The sequence below is a fragment of the Gossypium arboreum genome, chromosome 7, assembly GCF_025698485.1.
Source record: "Gossypium arboreum isolate Shixiya-1 chromosome 7, ASM2569848v2, whole genome shotgun sequence".
NCBI classification, from domain to species: Eukaryota; Viridiplantae; Streptophyta; class Magnoliopsida; order Malvales; family Malvaceae; genus Gossypium; species Gossypium arboreum.
This window is the reverse complement of record NC_069076.1, coordinates 2,343,593-2,362,394: the sequence shown is the minus strand read 5'-3', so window position 1 is coordinate 2,362,394 and position 18,802 is coordinate 2,343,593. Positions and strand designations below refer to the sequence as shown.

Below are 18,802 nucleotides of genomic sequence, written 5' to 3'. Positions count from 1 at the left end.
TGCAAAGCATTTAATGTCACAACACCAACTTGTAAAGGGTTTAAGAGAACTTTATTTATTGATTTGAATATTGCAGAACTTAATTTTATCGATCCAAATCGATTGAGCTCATCAATTTTATTTTTATTTTAAAAAGTATATAGTATTTTAAACATTTTCACTAATTTAGATATAAAAAGTTTTATTTTATTTTATATAATAGTAAAAATTAATTATAAGTTAAAATTTAAATTTAGTTTGTTTCGGATTACAACTTATGAAATGCAAATTAAACCAAACCAAAAATATTCAAATAATAATAAAATCGGAATTGAATTAAAATAAATAAAATTATATCATTGTTTAAAAGTAAATATGAATCCTTCAAATAAAAAGTATTTATCAATTTTCTATTATATTAATTTTTTTAAGTGGAATACATAGAAATAGAATTACATCAAGTTGAATTGAATAAAAGCATCATTAATCTAATCTTATTGAAAGAGCTCTAGGACTTCAATCGGGGCACTATTATAAACATGAAGACTTGATTTCCCTGCTAGACTCAGTTTCGCCAAACAATCAACAACTTTCTTGAAATCTCTAGGGACATATCTGATACACCATTGCCCTTCAATTTTCATAAGTCTTCGAACTCTCCTGAGCATAATAATACCATAATTTGTCATCAAATTTTCTTGTAGGGCCCTAGCAACTCGAGATTATCTGTTTAAATCGTGACCCTTTTAAAACATTTGCTAAGCATCACGAGTAAACTATCCAAGATTCCTTTTAATTCTGCTTTGAAGACTGAACATCATCCCAAGAAATGATTAAACTCCAAGATCCAATTCCCATGTTGATCACGTAGAACACCCCCAATAGAAACACTTCCATCAACATTAACAATTGTACCATCAGCGAACAAATTAACCCACGTATTGGCCATGGCTGCCTAAGAATCAAAATATTGAGGGGAATGCTGGTTACTTTTGTAACACCCCATACCCGTATTTCGAGCCTAGAATAGGGTACGAGGCATTACCAAACTTAATATGATCAATCATGTAAAAAAAATCAGCCATAAAATTTTTTCTATATTAAAAACTTTCATACATATGTTTAACGTCCCTTATATGGGCCTACGGGGCCCAAAACATACATTCAGGGTGGTTCGGGACCAAACCGTAAACATATGAAACTTTTGCAACACTTAGAAATTTTTCACACTTTGGAGAGTCACACGCTCGTGTTTTCAACCCATGTAACTCTCTGTTTATAACTTCATCACCCTTGTCAGTCGTACACTTCATATAAATAACAAGAAACATGTATGGGCCTAATTCTCATTCAATTTCTCATATATATACACAATTTCACGTTATGTAATCATACAACATATATCAGCCATATCTCTGTAATCTAAATATATTTTCATAACAATTTATCTTGATTTGAGACTATTTCATATTTAAGCTTAAATAACTAAAGTATTTGAAATATCATCTTTATGCAAATAGTACACATGAGGTATATAATTCTATAATTATGAATAAACACATTTATCAAACATTTTCCATATTCATATATCAATGTCTCATGTCTCCATATATCAATAACCGTCATTTTCATGAATTCTGAGTTCAATTTCATAATTATTTGTCTCGTGTTCAATTTATTCCATATCAGAATTTTATTCATTAAAACATTTGAATTATCAATACATATGGACAGTACATTCAATATGAACAATTATATAATCACAAATGAATTCATTTATCAACCAAGTTCTATACTCGTATCTTATCAACTCGTACTTTCTTGTATTCCATGTAACACTTACCAAACTTTGTCAAATTAGTGAACATCTTACGAAATTGAGTACTTCGTTTTCTCGATGCCATAGTTCAACTATGGTCTTACATATCTTCACATAATGATGGCATAGCCCAGCTATGGTCTTACACATATTCATATATCGATGCCATAGCCCAGCTATGGTCTTACACAAATCACATATCTCACTGATTCCATATCTCAGATATGGTCTTATACAGTAGCATATATCACACCGATGCCATATCCCAGATACAGTCTTATACGGAAATCACTTGTCACTTGTCACTTGTAGCCGAAGTACCACTATTCACTGTTCAGGTAGCCGGAGCTACCATTTTTCACTGATCAGGTAGCCGGAGCTACCACTTTTCACTGATCAGGTAGCAGGAACTACCACTTTTCACTAATCAGGTAGCAGGAACTACCACTTTTCACTGATCAGGTAGCTGAAGCTACCACTTTTCACTTGTCATTTGTCATTGATCAGATAAGTGTAGCCGAAGCTATCACTTATCACTTTCACTTTTCCTTGATCAGATAAGTGTAGCCGAAGCTATCACTTATCACTTGTTGCCATGGTCCAACCATGGTCTTTTCCTTCAATTCATCTTGTCACTGAACTGAAATGCTCAATTTGATCATTTATTTAATTTTCATGCTTTTACATTATTCACGATTTTATCATCAATACATATGAAATAACACATCATGAAATTCATAAAATTAATAAATAATCACTAAAATTTAGTCATATAAACTCACAAGTTCAATTTTTGTATTATAACGATAATCATAATTTCATAATAAATATACCAAATAAAACATTATATCATTTCTAATCCAACACTTATCGATTATAATCGGGCATGTGATCAATTTATGCACGAGTTATTCATATATTTTTGTATATTTTCCTCCTCCTCTCCATCCATATCCTTAGTATAAACAACCACTTGTAGGTAACATTATCCATAATTTTCACTATCTACTTATGTGAATATTCAAGCTGTCCATCTATATCATAGTCACTAAATTATTTTTATCTTGAGCTACAGAACTCCAAATTAAGATCCATAAATTTTACCAGAAACTAGACTCATATGTCTTCTTACCATAAAAATTTCATAATTTTTGGTTGGGCCAATTAATACAGTTTATTCATTGAAGTCTCCCCTGTTCTGCTGTCTGACAGTTCTGACCCTTCTTCACTAAAAATTAATTATCTTCTCGTACAAGATTAGAATGATGTCCTAGTTTGTTTCTCTTGAAAATAGACTCATTCAGGATTCTAAACATATAAATTTAAGCCTCTAATTATTTTTTTCCAATTTTTGATGATTTTCCAAATTAAAAACAGTGGAACCCAAAATCATTCTGACTTTGTCTCACAAAAGTTATTGTATCTCATGATTTACAATTCCATTGCTTACATAATTTCTTTTATAAGAAACTAGACTCAATAAGCTTTAATTTCATATTTTATTCATCCTCTAATTCGATTTCTAAAATTTTTGGTGATTTTTCAAAGTTAAACTACTGCTGCTGCCCAAAACAGTTTTAGTGCAAAATGTTGATTTCCATTTTACCCCAAATTTCACAATTCATACAATTCAGTCCTTGCTTAATTAACCCCTCAATTAAGATAATTTTCTCAATTAATAATTTTTATAGACATTATAAGTTATTTCATAACTATTGAAATTCATAATTTCCACATAAAACTCTAACTTCAAACTCTTTTACAATTAGGTCCCAAACATTCACTTTCTATTCAATTCTTTCAATAAAATCAGAATATAAACAATTTAAAGCTCTAATTCCATTCCAAATCATCATATACTTCCAGCACTCATCCATAACAACTTCAAAAATTAGACATGGAATCAAAAACTAATGAAATAGTAAGTTGGACCCAATTGTAAAAGTCCAAAAACATAAAAATTTCAAGGAGAAAGCAAGAATTAAACTTACATGAAGCTAAAGTATGAAAACCATCTTGAACCCTCCTCCATGGCTATTTTTCAGCTGATGAATATGAAGAGAAATGAAGAGAATTCTAGATATTCTAATTTAGTCCCATTTTTATTTAGTCAATTTTCTCAATTTTCCAATTTAGCCCTTATTTCACCCATTTCCTGATTTTTCTCAGCTATTGCCGCCCAAAATATCTCCTTTGGGCTTATTTTCACTTTAGGTCCTTCCTCATTTGACAATTGAGCTATTTAATCCTTTTAGCAGCTTTTACACCATTTTCAATTTAGTCCTTTTTATTTAATTAACCACCCAAACGTCAAAATTTTCTGACTAAATTTTATTACTGCCTCACCAACACTCCATAAATATTTCTAAAAATATTTATGGTTCGATTTATGAATTCGAGGTCTCGATACCTCATTCTCGACCCAATTTACCTAATTAATTCTTTTAAATCACCAAATTCACTAATTCAAAAATGCATTTATATTCACATTTGACTCATAGGTATTAATTTATTAAATTTTCAACTCACCCGTCAGATTTAGTGATCTCAAATCTCTATTCCCGATACCACTGAAAATTAGGCTGTTACAACTTTTATGGTTGAGATCAAATTGCTGCGCCCAACTGATGGAAACCTTAACAATCTCAATAGCTGTCCAAGTGATGTCTTAAAAGATGAATAAGGTTATTGTTTTTCCAAATACGCCATGCAATTAGGCCAAAGAGACAAGACCAAGTTACCCCTTGTTCAGATAGTCGCACACAGGAGCCAAGATTAAAGGTCAACCAATCCTATAAGGATCCAGAGAAGAAATAGTGTTGCCTATCGAAAGGAATGACATGTAACCAAACTTCCTTCGCAGTCGAATAATCTCAAAGTACATGAAGAGTATCCTCAATTTCACAATCGCAAACAGGACAAGAGCTATTATGATCAATTCCCCGTTTAGAACGCTCCGAATTAGTCAGGAGCCTTTGCTTAGAAGCTAGCCAAAAGAAAATTTTTACTCATTGCAGCCCTTGAAACTTCTAACTATTCTTCCAGAAGACATCCTTAGCATTCCAAGAATTCTCCTTAAGAGACCAAAAGGCCCTACGAACCGAAAAAGATCCAAAAGCCGTGGGTGTCCAAATAATTTTGTCTGACCCTCAAGAGGGATGGGGAGGAGGGATACTAACTATCTGCTTAATCACTTCCTCAAACAACCAAACGCAAAACAAATCGAGGTTCCAACTACCATCTAACATAACCATATTACTAAGAATGCAATCCAAGTCAAGGTTGGCATGAGAAGGGCCTACAAACAGGACCCAATAATCTTTCAAGCAGCGAACGCTTTCCCCGTTACCTATTGACCAAGCTAAGTTCTCGAAGGGTTATACCTTAGACAGAGACTTCCAAAGATGCGAACTGTAGCACTTAGAGATGGATTCAAGAAGTTGATCCCTCATGTCATACTTTGCTTGAAGAACTTGAACCTATAAAGCACACTCCTTAGTCACTAAATTAAATCCAATATTCATAAGAAATGAGTTATTTTGGTCTCGTCAATGATGAAACCCAAGACCACCATGAGATCATGGTTGACAAATTGAGCCATATTAATTTCTAATGCAAATTTGTTGCATGTGATTTCAAGAATTTAATTCTTATTTAATTTTTAATTAATTTTAAATAACTTATTTTTAATTATTATTACCTATCATTGATAATGATAGTTTTTCATTATTTAAATAATATAAAATTTTAAAAATACATAAAAAGTAAACTATAATATTAGTGCAACAATTTTAATAATAATTCATGTAAAATACGAAAATTATTCACAATTAAAAAAACGATTTTAACAGTGCTTATTTCACAGAGAGGCTGGGACGATAGCATGTGAATCGACTGAGGCGCGCAACGGTGGTGTTGGAGACCGAATAGAGAAAAAGAAAGAAGATGAAAAGAAAAAGAGAAACGATAAATTGTGGGTTAAGGACCTCCAGTTTTGAGTGTGATTTTTTGTATTTTTTTTTTCCTTCTCATGCAAACTAACTCCCTAATTATAATAAAAAAAAATTCAAAAGTTCTAGATTAATCTAACTTAATGATTTAACCAATCTACAACATAAAAATTGAAAAAATAAATAAAAGCTATTGATATAAAATTAATCTAAATTATTTTAATAAAATAATATATTATATAAAATAATACCAATTCATCTATCTCCTAATTATCCTAATTAAGTAAAATATATTAATAAAATCCATAAGTATTATAGTATAATTTCTTTTTCCTTCAGATTTCTCCTCTGGTTTAACTTCATTGACTTCTATTCACTTTAACAACAACCCTTTTGAACCATGGGAGATCCCAGTGAGCTTAAAGGAAGCATCTTCTTGAGAACTTTCTCAGGCAAAAATGCCAATATCAAAGGCAAATTCCCGGATTTTTTACCCTATAACTTTCCCATCTTTGACTGAACTTCATTTGGATTTAAACCATCTTAAAAAGAAGAATTGCCTACTGAGTTTTCTAGTTCAATGATTCAACTTTATGGGTAAATTTTATTATGTATGGAATTTTATTTTATAAATTATTGTGTAATTATATTAAGTTTTAAAAAAATAAGCAACTAACTCGGCTTTCGAGCGTTGATCTAACAATAGTCGAATATCTTTGAGTTGCTCGGGTAGTCTCACGTAACTCGACTTATGGTTCCACCTATACAAACAATATGTTAATTTAAACATATAATAAATAAACAACAACTACCATACAAACTACATATTTATTAAGAAATGACTTTTACCTTGTTATCAATGGAAATATATATGGGTCATTCACTCGGGGACGTAAAAATGGTAGTCGCCACCAGACCCATGACTACAGTAAGAGTAGACAACCATTATTGATATATTATCCGATTTCGTCACTCGACACAACTCTCGGTACAATGTTGCCAACACGGTTGATCCCTAACTCATTCATCTGCATTTTTTGAAATAGACTAGGTGCAGTAGCTACCTTATGTGTACCAAATTATGAGATTTATCGGGCATTAAAATGCCCCTAATTAATCTCAAGATGAATGTCTGGGCGTATTATTCTTTGACGACATTAGGCACATTCAAAGGAAGATCTTTAAAATTGGTTGTCAACCACTTCATATCTATCTGACCACCTTGAAACTTGTTAAGCATCTTCTCCAAAGATGTCTTGCAGAGGTCCTCTTTACTAGGAACAACCATTGACCCCATGACGACTGACCCATCAACTGGTAAATCAAATTGTAAAGTTAAGTCCTCGAGTGTGATTGTACACTTGTCACATGGAAGATGGAAAATGTGTGTCTCACGCCTCCATCTTTCCACCAACGCGTTGATGAGCGTAGGATTGAGTTTACAGCCCTGAACATACGAGATGAATCCCTTCAAAACAAGATTATCTTCCTATTTATATTGACAAAAAAATTATTTAAAATATTTTAAGGTTAACTTAATTGAAAATAATGAAATTCAAAATTCCGTCTTACCATTATCACTTGAGTGGCAGAAATGTGTTTGTCGTCGAAATAAATCAGAGTTTTTGTTATTCATGATAATTTAATCAAAAAAAAATATTTTTAAACAAATATATTAAAAAATTTAGAACAAAACTTGAGAAAATTGAGAGAGTTGAGATAATTGAATTTGAGGGAAAATAATAAAAAATGGTCTAATATTTATAAAAAAAATGGTCACCGTTAAACCCTTCAAAAATTTTACTATAGTTAACGTTCAAAAGAATTACCGTTAATAAAAAATGCTTCCAACACCAACTGAACACGCCACAGTCCAACTGAACGCCCTTATTTAAAAAAAAAAACCTAAAATGCCAAATAAAAAAATTGACATATATGTGTACTAAATAATTTTTCTTAATATTATATATTGGTGGATTTTCTTTGTATTATATGTGCAAAGTTACAGTAATTTGATGGCATTGAACAAAAAAGAAAAACCATTAATTTGATGGCACATATTTTGACAACGAGTGCTAAACAGACAACAAAACATCAAATAATTCTCTGTTTCGATTGAAACAGAGAACTGAAGAACCAATGGAAATTTAATATAAAAAATCTGAAATTTTATAAAACAACAATAAAGATAAAAGGAGAGAACGGGTGGTGATTTGAGTTTGATTTGCAGTTAGCCAAAGTAAAGCGATGACACTTCAAGCAACTTCCTGCAACTTTGGAGCCATTTCATCTCTGCTTCGTCCTCCTAAAATTTCCCGTCATCGTTTCGTGATCAGGGCTGAAGGTAAAAACCATTTTTTTTCTTCATTTTATTGAATACCTAAGTTTCGTGTCTTCATTTTTATCTTGAATTTTATGGATTCGAGTTGCGTTTTTGGCTTTTTCGTCCTGGGGTTTGAAGATTATGTGATTATGTGGATTAAAGTTGCTTCCTTTTTGTTCTTATAGCTTGAATTTTACGCTGTTTTGCGTGATTTTGATATAATTCATTGGGTTTCGATGTTATCCATTTCGTGAGTTTTTTGTCTCTTGTTTTTGATGAATTGCTATTTCAGTGGAACCATCAGAGAAATCTGTGGAAATCATGAGGAAATTCTCAGAACAATATGCACGTCGCTCAGGAACCTATTTCTGTATGGATAAGGGAGTTACTTCTGTTGTAATCAAGGTATTCCTCCGATTCTTCATTTCTATCCAAGTATCCGTGTTCAAAACCCGCTGCATATCCGGATATGACTTGGGGGTGTGAATCAAACCCCCGAGAGAGGGCCGGAGGGTCTTGATACAAAGTCGCTTGGTAGCCTCCGTGTTGTCAAGTAATCTGGGTCCAAACTTCCTTGCGGACTACATTCTACAGGTTACGCTTGGTCTAGTGCCAAACCAAGTACATACCCGACAATTCAAGCAACATGGGACTTTAGGATCTGCTTATGGTTTGGTTTGAATTTCAGTTTCTGAAAACCTTCACATATGAGTCCTTATCCAGTTTTCTTCCCATCTAGATAAGATATTCAAAGGACTGAAATGCAGAAGGGTAAGCCCTTTAGTATTTCTGCTGATATGGAAGCTCAATATGCTTCACAATCTTAGCGCTCGATGTATTGTTAAAGTGAATTCGGCTTTCATAGTTGAGTTCAGGCCTATGTGAAGTTTCATACTATTAAGATCTATCCAGGAATTTTGAAAATGGTACTTGTGGACGGGGTTAAACTTGTATTAGATAATAATAGGCACAAAAGTAACTAGGGAAATCAAATCGGTCTTGTTCGAGCAAAGAAAAGTTGTTATAGTTTTTATTTATATTACCTGTTATGGCTTCATTCAAGTAAGCTCATGGGAAGGGTAATTTGAAAAAAGTCCTGCATTCTTTAGTATTTTATCCTAGAACTTTCCTAGTAGAAAGCTTATGCGGAGTTGGTGAACCTAGGTTGTAATTGAAGGAATTGAGTACCAACTTCTAATTTTAAATTGGTGATGAAATCTTCAGTTCAACAGCAGTTTTTGTTCTGTCGGAGAATTTAGAGCTGCATATTTTTAGTAGTTGTTGTACTCGAGAAGTTATGTTAAAAAACTTTTAGTTGTTTTGCATGCAAACTGCAAACAATGGATGGGAGGATCAAGACCTGTTCATTCATAAATGATAAGATAGATTGGAAAACAAATATATTGCAATACTCGATTTTTCCAACTATCTGTGCCTTAGTTGAGTTTTATCAAGTGTGATGTTGGTTCACTCATCTGCTCAAAATTTGGATATATTATACACAGGATAAAAAATTTGAAAAGGGGAATAAAAATCTCATTTTGGATTTTTGAACAGGGATTGGCGGAGCATAAAAATTCGTTGGGTGCGCCACTTTGCCCTTGTAGGTAAGTGTTTTCACTATGATCACTGACTCTTGTTTGGAACTATTACTCCTATTATTCTCACTTATTTTGATATTTATAGCTATATCAGATTTAATAACCATTTAAAAATCCTATATATTACAGGCATTATGATGACAAAGCTGCCGAGGCCAGTCAGGGATTTTGGAATTGTCCATGCGTTCCTATGAGAGAGAGGTAAATATTGTTGCAATAAATTTGATGTATATTCCTTGTATTAAATGGTGCACCTGCAAGTGTTGTAAGTAGAAACGTCTTTCGTTTCATCCTAGAAAAGCACACGCAATAAATTGCCCATCAAAAAAAATTGGCCAGGTATGGTATAAACACTTTCAAGCCTTAAAAATAATGGCTGCATTGTCATGCTGATTATGGATAAACACTTTCTGCCTTATAAATAATGGAAACTTTTGAACTGAGATAACTGTCCTAAAGAACTAGCTAGTAATTTTTTGAACTCATCATATGATATCAAATTACCATGCAAGGATATCTCCAAATTACATCTACGTATGAATAATTGAACAAAAAAACTTGCTGCAAAGTAAAGCCATATGTATCTTAGAGTTGATAATGTCGTTAGATGATAAGATTCCCCGTTGTGTTGTCTTTAATATCATGACAAAGGGTGTGTAACTCTGTTTGGCTTGGAGTTCCAATTCATGTTTGCACACCGACATTTCCTGCATTCGTAGTTGTACAATGAAAATTCAAGCTATTTTATGGGTTGAAACTTTAAAGTTTACGGTTTCCTTATATCTAGGATAACAGTTAAAACACGTCTTTGTTCAAGGCAGTTGCCTTGTACGGTTAAAAAGCTGGCTGATTAAGTTTAGCTCGAGAAACACTGATGCAGGTATTATGTTGATCTTTTCAATTTAATCCGAGTTCTTATTCACTTTCTACAACTATTTGGCAGGAAAGAATGTCACTGCATGCTCTTTCTCACTCCGGATAATGACTTTGCTGGCCAAGATCAGGTTTATATTGGGGCTACTATGTCTTTTTTATCTGTACTTACAAGCCGGACTTAGATATGAGTGTTATGTGTTCAAAAAGTTTTTCCATGTATTTGGAGGGCCGTCCTCATATCCAAGTCCAGATATACTTCATACACAGATGTCAAATACAGATACTTGAAGAAAAATGAAGAGTTGGAGCAACATGGCTTACGAGCAGGTAAAAGTACCATGGAGGCCCCTTACTAAGAGCCGGATTGCATTATGCCCCCCTGTACTCAAAAAATTGACAAATTAGTCCCTGTACATTAGATTAAAAAGTAAACTGGTCCTTCTGTTAAAAGTTTTATCCATTTTTGCTATTAAAAACTGGTCCCTGTACGTCAGTACGAGGTACATGTGGCACACCACATGTCACTATTTAGTTATTCCGTCAAGTATGCTAGTTCACATGTCACTATTTAGTTATTCCGTCAAGTATGCTAGTTTTTAACTGTACAAATGAATAGAAATTTTAATAAAGAAGATCAATTTCTTCTTTCATCTAATGGAAAGGGACTAGTTTGTCCATTTTGTAAGTAGATGAGGCAAAGTGCAATCCGATTCTTAATACAGCGCTCTCTATGGTACTTTTACCCTTACGAGTATCATATATATATATATATATATATATATATTAGAAGATTTCTTGTGGTGTTTGCTCTAACAACATTCATATTTTTCTTCTTTGTGTGCAGACCATAACATTGGAAGAAATCAAGGAAACAACAGCAAACATGTAACACTTGACCAAATTTTATTTCTTAAACAGTCATAACTTGTTTTTTGGCCCTCGAGAAAAGAAGAAAAACAGAACAGAAGTCGAATTTTATATGTATATTTGTATGTCAACAGGGGGATAAATTCATTTTTTTTGTTGCACCTCCTATAATATGCTATTATAATTATTAGCTATTTGTATCAACCTTCTAATTGCTGCCATTGATTTTGGAATTTCTTTTGGCTATAAAACTTGTGAGTTATACAATGCAATTGTTGAGATACGGTAAATAGTGCCATGAAGACACCTAATCTCTCTACGTAAAAACGGATAAATTAATTTTGTACATTAGATCATCCATTGTAGATCATCCATTGTAGGATTAAAAATTAACTTGGCAGATGTAAATAATCGGATAGTAATACATGACATGTTCCATGTAACTCATAACAATAGAAGATGATGAAATTTTTAACAAAATGATAAATTTGCTCCTTAATTTAAAAAATAAGGATTAATTTACTCATTTTTTAAGTAGAGAAGATAAAATATAATTCAATTCTTAGTAAATATTGAAGTCTTATAGATGATTCAAAGAATTAGCATTTACAATAGTGTCTCATAAACCATTAAAGTCCTAATAGGCCTTTAAAGATGGAGTAGTCGATGATGAAGGTCGCCCACTCTTGCCACAATCTTTCCCATTCCTTAAACCAAAAGCCACCAAGAACTTCTCGTTCCAGCTTCCTCTATCGGCTGCCGCTGGAGTGGTGGAGGAAGAAGCCTGTTTGCAAGCATGATCGGCTGGAAACCGGTGTTTTAAACAAACCTCCAATCGACATGTCTTGCAAATGGTTCTATTAGAGAATGTCAACGTTTCTTTGCATCTTTTAACAGGGCAAGTTGGTTTCTTCTTCTTTCTTGGATCACAATTCCCAGACTTCTCATGTTTGTCCAATATCATCTTCTCTTGATCTTCTTTTCCTGTTATTTCGATCGACGTCGAACAGATTTCACAAATAATCACCTTCCTACTGTTATGTTCCGGTTCCGGACATTCATGAGACTTACACGATCTATGTTCCACACAAAACACCTACATAGGTTGTACAAAAAGTTAATACCAACAAAAGTCAATAGAAAAAATATAAAAACCGATCTTTATCCTAACACAATAATATCTTAACAAAATTGACTCAAAAAGTTGAGTCCTTTAAAGACTGACATTCAATAAATTTTGAATCCAAATCTCTTATCTATGAAAAGAAAATATTAGAAAAAGCATAAACCCTATTTTCCTAATCCCAACAAAATTGATTCATGAAGTCGTATACTTTTAAGAGTTGATATTCACCAGATTTTGAATCCAAACTTGTTACCTACGAAATGAAAACATTAGAAAAAAACATAAACCCTGTTTTCCTATTTCTTAATATCTTCCATAGTGTCGTATCCTTTAAGAGTTGATCCAAACCTATTATCTACGAAAAGAAAACAGTAAAAAAAGCATAAAGCCTATGTTCTTAACGCAATAAAGTCTTAACAACATTAATTCATACGGTCGTATCCTTTAAGAGTTGATATGCAACAGATTTTGAATCTAAACCCATAATCAAAATTGAATTGTCTTAAACTTCATACAAATCGAATTACGAATGATAATATGAGAGAAGAGAATGTACCTTATGACAGGCTTGGCATTTGAAAGGAAGAAAATCTAATTGATGACAACCTGAAAGTTGACAATGTTTACCCAAATCAGGAAAAGCTTCGGTTCCTCCGGCCATGATGATATTTCTTTTTAATTTTCAGTGAGATGCCGGAGGAGGGGGATGACTTCCTTGTTATATAGAAAGGGTGTCTTGGGGGCTAAGCCAAGTCGTGTATTGAATACGAATGAATTCCGTGTTGAAATCGGCCTTTATAGTTTTGGGTAGGGGAGAGACACGGTGACCACTGGATTGTTGGGTTGAAATCCCAAAACTCTCCAATTATAAGACGCCACGTATTGTTTAAGAAGAACGCGTCGCCAATGATTTCGTAATCACTTCCGTACTTGAGTTCAGGCCCATCAGGAAGTTATTTGGGAGCCCATTTCAGCCCAAAATCTTTTTTTATATTATATATTTTCATAATTGAATCAGATCAAATTGATTGAATAAAAAATCAGAGCGTGAAATTGATTTGAAATAAAAAATTGAATAGAAATTATTTTTAAGTGTATTTTTAATATAGTTATGAATACAATGACTACAATTTAAAAATATAAAAGATTATTTCAAAATAAATACTAACTCATTTGCAAAATTAAATAAATTCAAAAATATCACAGTTGATTTGGGCCGAATATGGTAGGCCTTAAAGTAGTTCATCTTAGCATATTAAAAAATTATTATTTTACTTTTTTTTTTAATCTCTAAATCGTTTGTTTTGTTCAGCGGAAATACCAGCTTTTGGGTCGGTTATCGCCTGCCTTTTTCCTCTCCCATCAACCATATCTTTCTTTCTTCTTTTCATTCACTACACATATCTTCTTTCTTTTCAGTTTGCAGATCTATTTTGTGGGTATCTTTTTTTTTTCACAAGTTGTGATGGACAAATGACAGTGCCTGTCGTTAGCTAAAACTCCACCCGCCACCAGTAGTATTTTTCTTGGAAAGTGGGTGGCCCTTCGTCAACTTCTTAATTTGTTTATGTTCTGAGAGTATTTTAGAATAATAAATTATTTCACATGTCGATTTGGAACCATATTGTCTTAAGTTTTATATGTTTTTTTGGTTTGCTTTTCTATTGTTTAATAAGTCTTTAGTTTTAGCACTTTTTGTTTGCTCTTGTAGTACGTTTTTTAGTCTTACTTATACATGTAATATTAGTTTTATAAGTGATTTCAAGGATGATTTTGTTGTGGCCCTCTCTAGTTTAGTGAATGCTCAATTCTTTTATCAATTTTTGCTCGCCGCTTTGGACCATCCCGGGCTAATTTCTTTATCGTATTAAGTGTTTACAATCACTCTAGATATGTCGTGTTTAAGTTGTGACAAAGCCAATTTTCAACGTGTCATAATGTTCTATTGATGTTGAGGCTAAAGCCTTTATTATATTGATAGAGCTTATCATTCATCATCTACGACGAGTGTTTACTATTTTTTTTCCTGAATTATATGATTCCATTCATTAAATGAATTAATAAATTTATCTTAAAAGAGTTATTTATTTTGATCAATGAAATTTTAAAAATAGTATATGTTTTAAATTATTTTGAATGAATATGTTTTAAATTAATATTAAAAGATATCTTTTTTTTATTTGGGAAAAGTATTCAAACCTCAAAAGTTTGATAAAAAAATTCACTTACTTTTATGATTGAAAAACGCCCACTTATCCCTTTAAATATGATTTTAAAAATACATTAGCCTTAAAAGTTCATTTATTAAATAAATTTTGAATAAAAGATAATTTTACAATTTATTAATGGATTGTTATTTTATTTTTATTTTATCTTCAATCTTTATATTCATTTATTTTTAATTTAAAATAATAAAAATCCAATTAGTTATAAAAATGTTTTAATTATTATTAATTTAATTATTTTCCAAGTATTTTTCAGTTAATATATGTAAATATTTTTTGAAATTACACGTAGAATCATAAATACAAATACAATAAATACAGAATAACTATAACCAAACTTAGACCAAAAGAAATCTATATAGGGCCAACATTGGGTGAGACATAAACCGTAATAAATATGGACAAAAAATTCACACATGGTTTACATAAAGTAAGCCTTGAACTAGGCAATTGAACTAGACAAAGTAAACTTAAAATTTTAAAGTTCCTAGGATTTTAACCTTATCATTAAACTAAGGACTTATTTATACACTACTCAATTGGGCCCAGATATCTTAGTAATTGAACTAGGCAAGCTGAGTCCACCAAAGGCTGCAACAACTTGACCTAAAGGATCAAGGCCGCTTAAGTAAAGTTGGGAAAACAGGCTCGGGCTCGAAAGTTCGTCCATGCCGATTTTAACTCCAAAAAGCTTGAATCCATAATAAATTCTAGCCCAAGGAAAGCCCAAAATTTGTAAAAATCTAAGTTTGAGACCTATTTAACCCCAAGCCCGAGATAAATTAAAAATTTATTAATAAAGTTTTATGAAAATGTATTTATAATCATTAAAGATTCATATTAAAATTTTATTAATAAAGTTTTATGTTAAATTAAACAGTGAAACAATTTTTTTAAAATATTAATCTAATATAAAATATTTTTAATACTATAATTATATGTATAATAAATATATAAAATTAATAATTATTAACATTTATAAAATTTAACTTTAATAATAATATAAAATATATAATGACATAATGTATTAATTTAATAATGCGATAAGTTGTGTTATTCTTATCACAAATGACTAAACATGACCAAACATAGTTTATTATACGATATTAATAACATTATTAATAAATTTAATTTTAAACTATATATCTTTTAATAAAAAATTTATAACAATATAAATAAAAATTTAAAATTTGTTTATCAATTTAAAAATATCTTAACAGAATATATTAATAAAAAATATTTTAAAATTCATAAACATATAAATCCAATTCTTAATATAATTACGTAAAATCAATTCATCCAAAGTAAATGACCTATCCAATCAAATAAATTATGAGTAATAATCCACCATAATAATAATTAGGAAAATTTTAAATATTTTTCATGTTTAATTACCTGTATTAATATTAATTAAGGTTAATATTACTTGTCTTTTAACTAAACTCGATAATTGTATTTTGGAAAAATTAATAGCTAAAAGTTAAGAATAAAAGTGATTTATCGGTTGAGTCTAAATTTGATTGACATAGATATTATTACTAATATAGGTAAACGTAAATTTGAGTGTACTAAAACGTATTATTCTCTTATTTATGAGTTACGGAAGAACTACAAATAATTTTAAATATTATATAAAAAGAAAAAAAATTTATGTTATACTTCTTTTAAATTTTGTTTTATAAATGTTTAGGGACATTTCTTAAACATCTTTACTATCATTCAACTTTCAAAAAGAAACTTTTAACTTTTTTAATTGAAAACAAATTTTGACTTTTTGGTTTGTTTATTAATCTATTCTGTATAGTAAATCCTTAAGTTGGGTTCACTAGTTTATTTGGTATTAATTTAAATGAATAATGATTAAAATATTTTTATAAATTAAATTATATTATTATGAAGGTATTTTTATTTATATACATAATTTTTTCACCTATATCGTAAATATATCATAATTTAATTTATATTAATAGAGTTTCGAGATCAAATAATAACTCAAATAATATCATTTTAACTCTATTATGTAAATTTTTCTTACTCTGAATAATAACTGAATATTATAATATTTTTAAAATAAAATATTCAAATAAAAATTTATTTAAGAAAATAATCCAAAATACAAATCTATGAATTGCTTTAAAATCATTAACTAATTTGTGTATCATTCTTTTGACTTGTATACAAACAAAAAGGGTAAATGATGACAATTTGTAAAGGCATAGAATCTACTTTAATAAAAGTAAATATGGTAACATAAGATTAATTAGTAAAGCCAAAACCTAATGTCCAATCCAATTGATATCAATATCATGGGACCCTTGCTTGTGTTAGATTTTGGACATCCTTCACAATCAAAATAAGTTCAACATTATTTTGATTTAATTGACTCCTATAATCATTTTCAACATTTTTGTATTTATTATTCTCACCTTAGCACATCTTCTCCTTCATTTTTCTCTTTATCCGTTAAATAAAGGAAAAAAAATTAAAAACTGACTTAAATTAAAGTATTTGAATCATTTATGAAATATAAGTTAAAATTTCGTAATTACATGAGCTAAACAAAATGTTATCATTATTTAATTTATTTATAATATAAAAAATACCATATAAAAATTGTTGATTATTTTTCATTTGTTTAAAAATTATTTTTAAAAATATTTATAATAAAATATTTTTAAAATTTTATCAAATAATATTCAAGTAACGTGTTTTAAGCGTAGATGCCTTCCATAGTTTTTCTCTCTTACAATAATTTAGGTCACATAAATCCTCTTTTAAGACATCAATAATATCTAATAGATCTAAGGTTGAAATTTTAACAATTTTTTCTTTTATCATAAACAAAATGGAAAAAAGATGAACATTCTAAAGTGAATTCCAACCCATTTTCATTGTCTTAAATATTGAAAAGAAATCACTAAAGGGAAGGGGAAAGAAAAGGAAGAAGACATGACAAAGTCTAAAAAGGAGTGGCAATAAAGGTATAGTGTAATAAAGAATACATGTAATAAAATAAATATAAAAATTATTTTAAATCTATGGAGTTGGTGTATGGGTAATGATAAAGAAAAGAGATGTCATCCAGCCTAAAACACTTAAAAGGTCGTCAAATAAAAACCACTTTTCAAATGCTACAACAACTTAGCACTTAAGATTTCATTAATAAATTTAGTAAGGTTGTATTGCCCATTGCCTCACCACAAAACTAGGAAACATTTTATTTTCTTTTAGAATTGATGGGTTTTTCAATGTATCGATATTGTTATTGATCGAGTTGAGATTATCTCTTAATTTAATAGAGATAAATTTAATTGAAAAGGTAACGAATTTACATAACATTATCAAATTAAATTATTATTTTGAACTCGTCACTTCTTCAAGAACTTAGGTTCTTCGCAAACTTCAAAAGTAAAATCCCAACTCGATTAAACACAATATCAATCCATTGAAGATCCATCAATCCATAATTTAATTTTAGATATTTTAATAATTTGATACAGGTTTTTAATGGGTCAGTAATGGAATCAAACTATGTTTAAGCCCAAAAAAAAAAAAAAAAAGGAAAAGTGTAAATTTAAAGCTGTGAACCTTGTTGCGTGATTCAACAGCATTAATCATTGCCTCAACGTATTTGAGACGGCTTAAAATAATTTCTTGATTTACTAAAAGCAGGTTCATTAAAAAAAAGGTAAAATTTATGAATGATCCATAATCATTTCACAACAATTTAATTTCATCCATGATCTTTAGAAGCTGCATTAACAGTTCCCTGAAAATTGATGAAAAATACACTAAACGCTCTATTTATTAAATGAATTTTAAATAAAAGATGAATTTTTACCATTTATTAATTACTTATAATTCTATTTACTTTTGTTACATTCAATAAAAATGGATAAAATAAATAGAAAATATGTAGATAAATAATAACAATGGGTAAACTATAAAATAGTCACTTTTGTTTGCATTAAATTATATTTTAGTCACTTATGTTTGAAGTGTTACGTTTTAGTCACTTATATTATTGTTTTGTTAC

The 18,802-nt window shown here is 30.3% G+C and overlaps 2 protein-coding genes across 2 annotated transcripts; one reads left to right on the top strand and one right to left on the bottom strand.

Moving 5' to 3' along the window:
- The first annotated feature begins 7,688 nt into the window (after positions 1-7,688).
- On the top strand, positions 7,689-11,666 carry LOC108469987 (ferredoxin-thioredoxin reductase catalytic chain, chloroplastic). Its single transcript, XM_017771151.2, has 6 exons — positions 7,689-8,092; positions 8,364-8,476; positions 9,629-9,678; positions 9,802-9,873; positions 10,616-10,676; positions 11,393-11,666. The coding sequence occupies exons 1-6, from the start codon at positions 7,996-7,998 to the stop codon at positions 11,435-11,437; spliced, it is 438 nt and encodes a 145-aa protein (XP_017626640.1). The 5' UTR covers positions 7,689-7,995; the 3' UTR covers positions 11,438-11,666.
- Positions 11,667-11,974: 308 nt separating this feature from the next.
- LOC108484006 (zinc finger AN1 domain-containing stress-associated protein 12) lies at positions 11,975-13,375 on the bottom strand. Its single transcript, XM_017787605.2, has 2 exons — positions 13,098-13,375; positions 11,975-12,511 (listed from the first exon to the last, which is right to left on the bottom strand). Exons 1-2 carry the CDS (start codon positions 13,200-13,202, stop codon positions 12,053-12,055), a joined length of 564 nt encoding a protein of 187 aa, XP_017643094.1. The 5' UTR covers positions 13,203-13,375; the 3' UTR covers positions 11,975-12,052.
- Between the last annotated feature and the right edge of the window lie 5,427 nt (positions 13,376-18,802).

Excerpts from the sequence above, each read along its gene's own strand:
- LOC108484006 (XM_017787605.2), bottom strand. The coding sequence starts at position 13,202 with ATGGCCGGAGGAACCGAAGCTTTTCCTGATTTGGGTAAACATTGTCAA. Across the intron at positions 12,512-13,097 it reads AATGCCAAGCCTGTCATAAG|GTGTTTTGTGTGGAACATAG; the intron begins GTACATTCTCTT and ends CAACCTATGTAG.
- LOC108469987 (XM_017771151.2), top strand. The coding sequence starts at position 7,996 with ATGACACTTCAAGCAACTTCCTGCAACTTTGGAGCCATTTCATCTCTG. Across the intron at positions 9,679-9,801 it reads GCGCCACTTTGCCCTTGTAG|GCATTATGATGACAAAGCTG; the intron begins GTAAGTGTTTTC and ends TATATATTACAG. Across the intron at positions 9,874-10,615 it reads TGCGTTCCTATGAGAGAGAG|GAAAGAATGTCACTGCATGC; the intron begins GTAAATATTGTT and ends ACTATTTGGCAG.